The sequence below is a fragment of the Crinia signifera genome, chromosome 11 (assembly GCF_055691185.1).
Source record: "Crinia signifera chromosome 11, ASM5569118v1, whole genome shotgun sequence".
In the NCBI taxonomy this organism is placed as follows: Eukaryota; Metazoa; Chordata; class Amphibia; order Anura; family Myobatrachidae; genus Crinia; species Crinia signifera.
Genome location: NC_139227.1, coordinates 100,922,868 through 100,936,507, shown reverse-complemented (window position 1 = coordinate 100,936,507; position 13,640 = coordinate 100,922,868). Strand labels below are relative to the sequence as shown.

Below are 13,640 nucleotides of genomic sequence, written 5' to 3'. Positions count from 1 at the left end.
TAAAATGAACAATTCCTCACTTGCAGGTGACACCGTCCAGGTAATTTGGAAACTGTCAAGTAAACAGGTAAGGGCACTTTACCATAATGTAGTACTGTGTCACTGCTGTGAACAATATAATCAAAGCCCCCAGGGGGGTACCAGAGTCCTCTCTAGTTATAGTGTCCAATGCGAGACCACTGGAGGGAGAATGTCCTGGTGGACCCCAAAGTTAAAACCAAGCATCCTCTCAATGGTGGATACAGACAGAATTAGGCCACCGGAGGCGATAGAGTGGGCAGGTGCCGGTATTGGTGACCAAGAATGGTCGTGGCACTGAGCAGAGATGACAGTGAAAGGTGGTCAGCTCCTTAGATGTAAAACCTGGAAGTGAGGCAGTAACACTCGAAGGGGTTCACTATCTACTGTAGCTTTCTCAAAAGGTGCCCAAATACCAGCACCTTCTGGAGATCTTCCGGTGGCCTAATTCCATCTGCAGCCACCATTGAGAGAAGACGCTTGGTTCATCGGAACATTTCACCTCCAGCGTTCTCACATTGGACACCGTATAACTAGATAGGACTCTTATACACACACCCCCCCTGCAACTGTGCATGTGTGAGGATATTCAGCAGCAAAACACAAATCCAGTGTCTTTTCTAATCACTGGCCATTTGCCAAGTGGACCGACAGTAAGCTGGCATTCGTGGGTGTCAGCCACCCATTTTCTGGGCATGTTATGAAAAACCGCAGGCATGCCCAAGCATATACATGGAGGACCTGTGACTTCAGCTTTCGATCTCACTGGCAGAGAAGGATCTGATTTACGCACAGACTGGAAGGAAGACGGATGACAAAAATCAGTAGAATAGATTTCTTTATTTAGTGCAGACATCTTGTTTCTCAGTCACATGATTCAGTCTCTTATCACATGACACCACTTACTCCATTGAGCCAAAGACAACAGTGGACAGGATGCTAAAATATATATTTATATAGATTACTCTTCATACAGATTTTGCGGGAGGGCTACCATTAAATGATTGTAAAAAACCTAATACAGGTCAGAAACATTTATATGTTGGGGAGACTTGGTTTTGAAACGTCTCAGGCTTCCCCGTTTCAATGGCAGATTGCTGCAAACATCCCTAATTTAGTTGTACAAGCAATGTATTGCACTATCGATGGTCTAGCTTGGTCATCGGATGTATTAGTCATTAGAGAATGACTGTTTTATGTTGTGGACAGACAACCATGAATATGCGGCCAAGCTGGAGAAGTGATGGTTAGAATCTCATGCTGGGTAGGTCCACACAAGGACCGCCTGCATAAGACGACGGACTGTGCATGGTTTGTTCGGTCAGGCTGTGACATGTTGAGTGGGCACAAACAGACAAATCACAAATGCCAACAGGTAATTTCTGCAGTATACCGGGGCCCTGCTGGCAACGCACAGGTGACTATCGGACAAAAAGGTATTTGACCTACTTGAAAAGTGCAACGTAAAAACACATTAAGACGACAATGAACACGTGACTATTGCAGTACGGCCTAGAACTGTAGCTCCTTCTGGATGGCCCAGAGTGTGTCCGCACTCTTCCGCAGACGCTCCTCTTCGTCAGCCTTCAGCGTCATCTGTACCACATCGGTGATGCCCTGGTTCCCCAGAACGGATGGGATACTGAGGAAGACTTCATCCTTCACACCGTACAGTCCCTGAAACACAGCAATACAATTGTTAGGGGGCACAATACAATCTCAACCATCAGCAGTAGAAGGCTCACAGCGACATAATGCCATTTACCCAATGAACACATGCATACTTTGGCCAATAAGGTTTGGAGGGGGGTGGTTCTGGCCCGCTTGTAGCCAATCCGCACCCAAGTGCTTAAACCGGGGTCCTATCACAGACATGGATATACTGTAGTGGCATTTAGTATGGAAACGGCACCTTCTTAGATTGATGTCGTACAAGCCAGACTATGGCGCCATCATTGGACCCCTGTAGATAGCTATGAAGATGGACAACTAAACCATCCTTCAGCTAAACACAGGGTGGCTGGCCAGTAATAATGTGGTGCTCACCATTATCCTGCTAATACTGTAATTAATGTAACAAAGCAAATGGTTCCCCAGGTGAAGTACACAGCAGGGCGTGCCAGGAAGCAGTGCTCCACGGGGGCTTCTCCAACAGCAGATGTTATGGCGAAGGAGACATAACCCGGGCACCAGGACAGGGAACCTGCTTTCTCATGAGAAGTTTACCTTGACCATTGTAGAGATTGGGTGGACACGCCTGAGGTTCTTGAGGGTGGTCTCAGCGAGATCTGCCACGGATAGGCCGATAGCCCAGGAAGTGTAGCCCTTCAGCTTGATAACTTCATAAGCGCTGTCGGAACATGAAACAGTCAGTCACTAACAGCCAATGATTTGTGCAGCAGCTAAATAGAAATAAAAATAGGTGTAACTGGATAGCATTGGGGTGCCGGCACTGTGCACAGGTTTATCACACTGGAGATAAGTACCATACACAAGGACCCGGTTATATCAGACAGAACTTTGCACCCAGGATTTCTCAATAGTGGGAAAAGCTACTCTGGGGCATATCGGTGCAGTGCAGCTGAAATCAGAATACAGGCAGAGACCCCCCCATCTGTGCTTAAGTACAGCTGCATTGGAATACAGGCAGAGACCCCCTACCTGTACCTCAGGTACAGCAGTTTCACATGTGACGCTGTACCAGTTACATAGTCCTATCCTCTTACCTGCATAAACATTAGGCCAGAGGGGTTGCAGTAATGACCTACCTGTCCACTACCTGCTTGTGCACCTCCTTCCAGTTCTCCTTATCCGCGTCTGTTCCCATGTCAGGATTCAGGGTCTTCAGAGACACTCCAGCTACATTCACCCCACTCCACACCGGCACTGAAAGAGGGGGAGCAGGTTAGAAACGGGACTAGCAGGCTGCAGATTATTTCCTAGTCGGGAGGACACCCTGCACCCCACATCTGTAGGCTGCCTGATGCACAGTAACTAAGCAAGATCAGACAATTTACTGCGCACAACACATCGTATACACACACACACACACACACACACACGTGGAGATAAACTCAAGGAAAGCAATAAAAAAAAAAAAAAAAAAAAAAAATACTAATTTGCAGCTCAGAGATAGTTACAGCAGATACTGGGAGTAACAACCTTTATTCCTTCAGTAATTTTGGGGAAAATTAGGGTACCCGGCTACCAGGTTTGTATTAAAAAATCCATATATATTTGCTAAAATGTATTTGGGGTTATCCTTAAAGTTAGATTCTGGAAACTTCCCAATCTACTACATACTATATATCAGTTATGTTCTGTTTCCCTAAAAACTCACCTATTCCGGAACCCCCAAATAACCTCCAGTAGCAGTCATATCTAATAGCACCCATCTAGATTCCTCTTACACGTTATCTCCCCAAAGACCTACTGTATCTTGCTAAACTACAACAGACGCTGAACTAGGCCCATAACACAATATGATTCGCTTCCGATATAAATGACAGCCGTTCGTTTCCAGCTGTTCTGTCGGAGCAGAGCTTTGCAGTCTTAACCCATAGCAGCAAATGTCACGTTGCCCTTTATTTGCACTTTGGGGTGAAGGCCATAACGTCTGACCTACTTGTGTTACATTGTGACCTTTCCAAACAGTTAAATATAGATCCTCTCTAAGGTTACGGAGGTTCAGCCTTCAGATCCTCTTCCCGACAAGCTGACAACTACTAGATTCTCACCACTGGAGTCTCCGTGTTCCCCAATGACCCAGCCGTGGCAGCTCAGGGAGTGAATGCCCAGCTTCTCCCCCATGAGGTAGCGGAAGCGAGCGGAGTCCAGGTTGCAGCCGCTGCCGATGACGCGGTGCTTGGGGAAGCCGCTGATTTTCCAGGCTACGTACGTCAAAACATCAACTGGAAGAAGAAAAAAAAATAAAGACTGCATGAATAACTTGTAGCTGAATTATCTACATTAGAGACCGCACAACAGCAGCCAGATAATCAGATCCTCAGACTGACGCAATGGGTAAAGGTATTGGGGTGTAAATGTGTCACGCAGTTTTTACTTTGTTGCAGCGCGCTTTGGAATACAGCTTTGAATGTACATAACATGGGGTTATTCAGACTGGATCGCTGCTGGGCAATTTGGCAGAGCCCTGCAATCAGATAGCCGCCACCCTGACAGAGTGACCCCCTGCCCTGTACAATTCTACGGACAGCTGCAAAGTCCACTCAAAGGATTCCCAATGTTTGCAGAACACAGACCCTACTCCCTGCCATAGAAACAGGGCGACTTCACACACCTTCGTTTTCCCTGACACTCCCAGTAAATGGCCAGGTGACACTCACAAATGACGGCTTACCGTCACCCAACTTGCGAACAGCCAGCGATCAGAATAGATGCTGGATTTAGTCGCCGTTTGAGCCTGCGCAAGCGATAATCTGTTTCCTACGCGATCGGTCGATAACCGGCTGCTTTGTGAATTCAAAGATCAGCGATCAGGTGTGATTTGGGCCCATAGTTCCTTCAGATGGAATCCCACTGGGATTAGTGGGATGTGTGATGGAGAACACAAGTAAGTTGTGTGAACTGTGTACAGCATTGGTTCTCAACCTGGGTCCTCAGGACCCCCCAAAAGTTCATGTTTGCCAGGTCACCCTGCATGTGCACTTAAAAAGTGAATTATAAGAGATCCACGGGTGGGGATAATTACTTTACTTTTGATTCTGGGCCTTATTCTGGTTCACTCTTACAGGCAAATTCCTTCTAGAATGGACACAACCATGTGCACTGCAGGGGGGCAGATGTAACATATGCAGAGAGATTTAGCTTTGGGCGAGTTATTTTGTTTCTGTGCAGGGTAAATACTGGCTGCTTTATTTCTACACTGCAATATAGATCTCACTTTAAAGAAAAACCCCACCCAAATCTAATTCTCTCTGCGCATGTTATATCTGCCCCACCTGCAGTGCACATGGTTTTGACCATTTCAGAAGGAATTTGCCTCAGAGTGAACCAGAATAAGGCCCTCTGTGTGGAGAGCTGGAAAACGTGAACTGTTGGGAGGTCCTGAGGACCAAGGTTAAGAACCAGTGGTGTACAGAGTCTTGTTACCTCATAGCTGCAGCTGTCATGCTTGCGTGTACATTACTACTGCAGACTATGTGCATTACCATAGTTCTAACACCTGTGCCACAAGCTACTGAATAATCCTCATTACAAAAGCCAATAAACCGCTAACCACACACAACCGGCTGTCTGTCCCACTGCCGGGCGATCAGATCTGTGGACCGGATTGTTTAGTCCGGCCCAAAGTTCTACAGCCTGATTGGCCAGTAAGCACATCTAATAAGCCAACCAGCTGCCTGGTCACGTCACAGTAGGCTAGGTTCCTACCCATATGTGATGAACTAGCCCAAACACTGGCTCTATTCTGTGTAGCATACGTCTCAGAATGGGCCAAGCAAGTCCCTGGCATCCCGCTAATAATGGTGGAACCCCTGCAGTTCTGCCTGGTGTTTATGGTGACACTTACCGGGGTTGGAGACAACCAGCAGGATGCAGTTGGGACTGTACTTCACAATATTAGGAATGATAAATTTGAAGATGTTGACGTTGCGTTGCACCAGGTTGAGGCGGCTCTCTCCCTCTTGCTGACGGGCACCGGCGGTCACAACCACCAGCTTGGAGTTGGCTGTGACGCTGTAATCTGCAATACAAATACAGTTCTGATTTTACTAGCCACATCCTGCCTCTGACCCGGCCCCATAACATGACCCCAGGATCATACATAGGTACATTATTCCCATCCAGGGACATCCTTGGACACTCAGTCACACTATACACAGCACTACTATGATCTAGAGGTCTCCAAGTCAATGACTGTGGCATAGCCCATTTCTGCGGGGATATAAACTGCAGATAAATCACCTACTGTACACTGGTGGCACCGCTGGTGGGTAAACTGGTTATGCCACAATGCAGAGTATGGACTTCTAGTGGAACATTTAAAGGAGGCAATAACCTCGGTCTAGTTTTAGAGCACATGCGCGCACACACACACACACCTTTCCCAGAGACAATCTTTGGGGTACGCAGGAAGAGGCTGCCATGCTGGAGGTCCATCATTTCCCCCTTCAGTTTGTCTTCAATCACATCAACCAGAGCAAGCTCATCAGCCAGGTCCTGTGGGTAGAGAGACAACCTGTAAGGAGCCACCAGGGGTCTCAGGCACCACGTAGGAGTTACAGGAACCCAGGGTGGGTTCTGACAGCTGCAATAGTCTGGGGTGATTCTATCCTGACATGCATGTGTGCCCCAACACAGAACTCCTGTACAGATTATAAACCAATGCAGACATGTACGCTTACACAGGGCTGATGTTACTGTCCAGAACTCATACATCCCAGGGCGGATTATGTAGCAGGGTCTGTAGAATAATGGGGAATGGCGCTATCTAGGTGGGGGCACCTGATTCCCCTGCAGTGCTTATAACCAGGCATTCCATACCCAGCCTGAGAGAAATGGCACAAGGTGGGTGGCGCGAATACAAGTATAAAAAAAGTTGGTAATTGTGTATTATCACGGCACCCAGATTTACTACGTACGCAAACATAGTGAAATCGCATCGCATGCCGTTATGGTATGGCATGCGATGAGATTTTGACGCTTATTATGGCATTTAATGTACAATAGCATTAAATGACATATAAATTTATTAATGCCCCCCCCCCCCAGTATCGACGTGATCACGAAGCGTGGCGAGCGGTGGTACGCGTCCGACCAACCTTTTCATACCCCCACTATCCACGTCGGCATGGAGTTGATTTTATAAAGTGTGGCGAGCGAGCCCCGTGAGGGGACGTGTATTACGTGTCCGCTCGCCACACTTTATAAAATCAACTCCACGCCGACGTGGATAGTGGGGGTATGAAAAGGTCGGTCAGACACGTACCGCCGCCGCTCGCCACGCTTCAGGCTGACGTGGATAGTAGAGGGGGCAAAATAAATGACATTATGGGGGAAATTTACTAAGATGAGAGTTCTATGTCACATGGGATGTTGCTATCGGCAACCAATCATAAATCATCTATTATCTTCTACAAGGTGCTAAATAAATAGTAGGTTCTGATTGGTTGCCCACAGCAACATCACATGTGAAATAGAACTCCCATCTTAGTAAATGTCCCCCTATATGTCATTTTACCATTAAATGGCATTATTCTAGGTTCCATCAGAACAGATATCTCATCGCATGCCATACAATAACGGCATGCGATTTTTTTATCGCATCCTATCTTTGTAATGGATTCACTGACACAGAGCAGTGAATACGTTACATAGGAAAAATCGCATGCCATACAATATGGCATGCGATGCGATTTCACCACCCTGAATAGCCCTCTACACAAATGGAGTAGTGGGTGCCGTGATAATACACAAGTCCCAAAAAGTTTAACTAAAGCAATTGCTAAACAAATACATAGTAATAGAATAACTTCATCGGATTGAAATGTTGCCAATTTATTAAACACAATCGATTTTCTTGGATGTTTAACAAATAAAACTACACAAACAAACGTAAAAATTGGGACAAGAATGAGAGTTTGCTATACACAACATGCAGAAGACCAGCAGCCTACTCTTCTCTGGCCTGGTGCCCACACACTAGAAAGATCTGTGATCTTAAGATGTGCGCATAAATTAGCCTTGAAATCTTTTGTCCATCCTGGACTAGAGATTTCAGGCAAGCGCACGTCTTTACCAAAGATTTTTCTTAAGATACCATGTGCGTTCCTTTGGATCTTTTGTTACATCTTCTGATCTTTCATGCAGCACGTAAGATCAGAAGATTTAGCAAAAGATTCACGGGAGCGCACATCGGACCGAAATCGACCGATTTTCGATAAACATCGGACGATATTTAAAAAAAAAAAAAAAATAAATTGTTCGTGTGTGGGACCAAGACTCTATCTGGTGCTCACCTTATATTTGTAATAGAGCAGAATGAAAGCATAACTATTCCGTCATATCTGGCGTTGGACATAATGTGATAGGTGATGTCATATCAGAGATGACATCATTTGGTATGATACATCATATTTAAAGGAGTCATCCAAAACAGGCATTATTGCATCTAAAATGGCTGACTTTACATTAACATAAAGTTATACTGATGCAATAGGATGAAACATGTTATTCTGTAATGCCGAGTCCAATCTACTAGTTAATAATCGGAAATCAAGCCCCAAATCTATCTGTGTATTTGGTATATTCAGGCTCTAAGCAGAGATAGAACATTTCAAGACATCCAGGGAATATTCTCACCTTCTGCAGGACGCTGATGGCGCAGGCCATGCCAACTGCACCAACGCCAACTATGGTGACCTTGTTCTGAGAAGGGGCCGCCTCGGCCACCACATTTTTGATCAGCTTCTCTTTGGTGCTTGCCATCTTGCTCTGCTGAAAGAAGCACAAAGTCACGGCAAGGCCGGAATATAAACTGCACACAGTCGCCGCCGGTCAGGGATATAGAGGGATCACAGTCGCTGTTGAGCTGGGGTATAAGGTGCACACAGTGCCGCCAGGTTATAAAGGGATCACAGTCCCCCTGGTCCGGGATATAAGGTGCACAGTCCCCAACTGCCCTGAGTTTGTACAGCATTGCAAGTCCGCTGTGACGTGATGAAACCCTAGGCCTTAGGGATGCGGTCATTTGGTCTACAGCATTATGGTACAGTCTTTAGGTCGACATGGGAAAAAGTCAACATGGTTCTAGGTCGACAGGTCATTGGGGTTTTTCACAGTTTTTTTGAGCCGACAGGTAGTATTTCATGCCTTACCATCCACTAGGGTGTGGTGGGAGAATAAAATATAGTGTCGCATTGCGAGCGATGCGGTGCACTTTAAACTGTGTCCATGTCGACATTCAGGTAAAAAAAAAAAAAAAACCACACATGTCAACCCTTTCACTGTTGACCTAGACATTGTCGAACCAACGACCTTTCGCCCTAGAACCATGTCGACATTTTCCCATGTCGACCTAATGACTGTCAACCATCATGCTGTAGACTAAATGATCCCAACCCATGACTTATACCTTGCAGGTAAGGAGGACTGTACAGTACAATCAATCTGGGAATCTGCAGTTACTGGTTTTCCTTTTAGAACAAGTATATTAAGGATCCTCCTCTTGACTATTTATTATCTATTTTATGGAATACAGAACACTCCAACAGCTTCCAAAATCATGTTCAATCTGCCAATGGGCCAAGACGTCATCTCATTACCACCAGAGGACAACCATGGGGTCATTGTAAAATCCTTATTCCCCAATACACCAAGACAAATATTTATAACAGACACTGGATAATACAATAATAATGTATGGGACAGGGCTGCAGACAGCGGCCAATAACCCTCCCAAGCACAATGTACTGGGGACACTGTCTGTACATAATTAATAATTAACTTGTTGCGCCAAAGGATTGCCAACATTAAAGCTATGTGAACTGTCGGTTGATACCTTTATGTAGGAGAGAATATACAGACATGTACTGCTTCCCACCCTGGAACACTGTCTGATCAGACTAATGATATAATGGGCCAGATTCTCTAAACTTCAAAAGTGATAAAATGGAGAGTGATAAACAGCCAGCCAATCAGCTCCTACCTGCCATGTCACAGGCTGTGTTTGAAAAATGTCGACAGGAGCTGATTGGCTGGCTGTTTATCACTCTCTATTTTTATCACTTTTGAAGCTTAGAGAATCTGGCCCATAGTGTGTTCACACTAGGCGATATGCACGATAGTATAGCCAATATCATTATTTATCTTGTGTACGCACCTTTGGGATGGGCAGAAGGGAGCTGTACACACTGAATAATATACCGCTCCATCACTGCTGAAACGTCAGCCTCGAGCTTAGATACATCCAGCGGACTAAGGAGTCAATGTACTGAGCCTTGGAGAGAGCTAAAGTACCAGCCAGCGCAACGTGACAGTTAAGAGTCGATTGGTTTGCACTTTATCGCTGTCCACTTTAGACCCCAAAGTACCAGCCAATCAGCTCCTGCCATGTTACCTGCTGGGTTTTAAATACAAGTTACGGGCTCATACTTTATCTCTGTTTTCACAGACATGAGCAGATATACATCCTGCCATAGATCAATAGGATGGCTCGTTCTAGGGCACAACAGTTTTAAGAGGGTGATCTATGTGCACACAACAACATGTGTCACCCCTGGAGACAGGACTGGGGTTTCCTGCAGCGGCCATTACAAGGCACTGCAGCTGCTCTCCGCACAATGCATGTGACACAAGAGGCAGTGACCTGCGCTTCCTCCTAAGGCAGCAGATAAAGCACGTCTGTACAGGTCACAGGGCCTAGGCAGCGACATATCTGTATGTCATGGCTGCACCAGGACCATACACCATCCAGCACCAGATACAGAATGCTTCATTCCAGCACACTGTCAGCCTCTGTGGGAGTATTCTGCAATGGGAGGGACGCCAGCATGCAAAAATAGCCATCAGTATGTAGGCTAGGCCAAATCCTGGCTGTGGTCACTATGGTAACCAGGGAGAGTGACATTATTCCAAGCAATGGAAAGTTAGAAGATGGCTTTATGGGGTGATAAGGACAGGAATTCTATAGGAGATCCATCTATATATCTCGAGATCTATATACAGTATAAACCACAGTCAGTGACCCACATTCTCCAGTGAATGCTGCTGTATGTGCGGCCTGTCTAAGCAGGGTATATACCACTTACTGCCAGTGCTGTCAGGTCTCTGCAGGGAAAGCCTTATATTGTTATTGTAATGTTATAACTTTACATTACGGGTCATGGGTACCACACCATCAAGTGACCACTATGTATTATTACAGCGGTCATTACCACTGAGAATGGAAGATTGTTTGTTCTCAGTTATTATGATGCCTTATTTATAGGGCGCCACAAGGGGTCAGAGGCGCCTTATATAGCAAATGAAACAAAACCATGTACAGAAGGAAATGGACTTACAGCACAGAGCATTACAGGACATGGCATAAGTATTGCATGCCAACCGTTACAGTACCCACATGAGCAGCAGGGCAGGCAGTGGGGAGGAGAGGAGGGTACAGGTGAGGGTAGAGGGCCCTGCTTATAAAAGCTAGCAGTCGAATTACCCAAGCCAACATAAGCCCAGATTCTGTAAAGGGGAGCTATTGTTTTTGTGCAGGGTAAATACTGGCTGCTTTTGCATGCAGCTCACAGATGTTAGCTTTGGGAAATCCATATTTCAGGGTAGGAGTAAAGCTAACTATCCGCATATGTACCATCTACCCCACCTGCAGTGCAGCATGGTTTTGCAAATTTGCTTTCTTTTTTTTCATTGCTAACAAAGCTGAATCAGGCCAATAATCTAAAATATAAAAATAATAGATGCAAATAAATCTTGTTTTTCCTCTATTACTATTTAAACATGACACCAATGTAATGAAACCTCAGATGGTGCTCCTGTGCCAGGCGATGACATAATCTGTGTGCGGGGGGGGGGGGGGGGGGGGGGCAGGCAGCTACAGTGTGCACTCAAGGACAAAGTGATGCAGATGTGGTACAATCAGAGGATGCTAAAATGACCTTTCCACCTGCAGTCTGTGGATACAGGCAAGCAGGCAGGAGGACCAACTGGGGCCGTCTCATCTCTGCAAGCTGGATTTGATACCTCTTCCCCAGTATGTGACAGAAGGACCAGCTGGGGCAGTCTCATCACTAGATGCTGGGATTCTACCCCTGGATACGTGTAAGAATGAGGTTGAAGCCAGGATTGGTAAATATGGAGCACAATCTTGTTGTTCTGTAAATAGCACCAACACAGAGGCTTGTACCACACAGTGGGCAAGTGACGTGACCTTGATGTGTGCCAGATACAGTATTAGCATCTCTCTGCGGTATACCAGCAGCATCGCTGTTCTGTATTAGTAGAAGTTGTTCTCCTGGAGGATCTCTATACAAGTCCCAGCTGTCATTAATAATCAGCTGAGAAGGGCTTAGGTCCTGGTCCACCAAGTGGTGCTATGGCACAGTGTCCCGTGCCCCTAGATACATGGATGGCAGAGGGGCTGACAGCTTATCACCCGCATACTCTTCTCAAACAATCATGACCTACCACTGTCAGGGCATGCTGAGACTTGTAGTTTGATGGGTATACACATTACACCTCAGCCACACCCTGCAGCTTTAGCTCTCTCTCCCTGGCGCACACAGTTCCTGGTACAGGGGATGCTCAGGGTGCAGGAGGGTGAGCGCACACGTTACTTTATATCATATTAACCCTAAATCCAGGCTAGAAGCAAAACTAGTCACATCTAGTCCCATCTGCCACCAAGCAAAACTAGTCCCATCTGTCTTGTGTGATTACCATGTTACATGCCTGTCTGCACCAGGGAAGCTGAGACACACACATGCATGGCATGCGCCCTGGATTGGGTCAAGCACCTGGGGGCACACAATTGGCATGTGTCAGGGACGTCACAATCCAGGGGTGAGGGGGTAGGGGGCACACACATGGTGTGTACCAAAGGGGTGGAGATCGAGAAAGAGAGAGGTGGTGGTGGGGGGGCAAACCCATGGCATGTGCTTTCAGAGGCAGGACATGCATGGCCTCTACCAGGGGGCACATATGGCTTGTGCCAGGGGGAAGAGGAAACATGCATGTGCCAGGGCAGGATGCACGCATATCCTTGCTGAGCTTACTGTACATGGAATCCTGAATAGGGTTTAATCATTTACTGGATGTTGCAATGTATCACCCAGCTGCCCCTACCCAGCACTGCCATAGTAAGCTACTGCAGTAATGTTCATATAGGAGCACTGTATAATGAGGCTACAGGTGTGGGGTCAGTGCTGAGGGGCGTGCGCAGGGTGCCCCGGGGTTGCAGTGGTGCTGCTCTCTCACCTGTCTCCGATGCCCGGCCCGTTCTCCGATGCTGTTGCAATAATAATAACCCGTGCCCAAGAGAGCAGGGAGGGAGACTTATATAGCGCCCTGTCAGATACGTCACTGCCTCATTAGCATAGAGCGGCGGACGTGCCCGGGAGCAGGCGCTGCGGCGGCGGATGGATCTCAGAGTGAGTCACTCTACTAGTATATATACTCCTGTGAGCGATGGAACGGGAGAAGAAGAGGGGAGCGATGACGTCGTGGAGGCCGGTGTTGGGTCACCTGGGGCAGTAGGCGGGGTCCCGCGGATACCGCATAGGGTGCACCCAGGGCTATTTTTGTGCAGGCTCCAGCAGGAACTGAGGCCCTTATTCTAGTTCACTCTTTCAGACAAAATATTTCTTAGATGGACAAAACCATGTGAACTGCAGGTGAGGCAGGTGTTACTTGTGCAGAGATAATTAGATTTGGGTGGGGTTTTACACCTGCCTCACCTGCAGTGCACATGGTTTTGTCCATCTAAGAAATATTTTGTCAGAAAGAGTGAACTAGAATAAGGGCCTCAGTTCCTGCTGGAGCCTGCACAAAAATAGCCCTGGGTGCACCTCATAATGGGCCCTATTCTAGTTCAATCTTTCTGACAAAATCCTTCTTAGATGGACAAAACCATGTGCACTGCAGGTGGGGCAGATGTT

The 13,640-nt window shown here is 46.7% G+C and overlaps 1 protein-coding gene across 2 annotated transcripts; it reads right to left on the bottom strand.

Annotated features, from left to right (window-relative positions):
* Positions 1–839: 839 nt before the first annotated feature.
* Positions 840–13,125, bottom strand: LOC146045232 (L-lactate dehydrogenase A chain). 2 transcript variants are annotated; one of them, XM_083163953.1, is made up of 8 exons: positions 12,961–13,125; positions 8,344–8,478; positions 6,084–6,201; positions 5,552–5,725; positions 3,756–3,929; positions 2,787–2,904; positions 2,245–2,368; positions 840–1,695 (listed from the first exon to the last, which is right to left on the bottom strand). In XM_083163953.1, exons 2-8 carry the CDS (start codon positions 8,467–8,469, stop codon positions 1,531–1,533), a joined length of 999 nt encoding a protein of 332 aa, XP_083020079.1. In that variant the 5' UTR covers positions 8,470–8,478; positions 12,961–13,125; the 3' UTR covers positions 840–1,530. The 2 variants fall into 2 exon arrangements, with proteins under 2 accessions (XP_083020079.1, XP_083020078.1); XM_083163952.1 differs by having other exon boundaries at positions 8,344–8,475; positions 12,961–13,124.
* Positions 13,126–13,640: the final 515 nt, after the last annotated feature.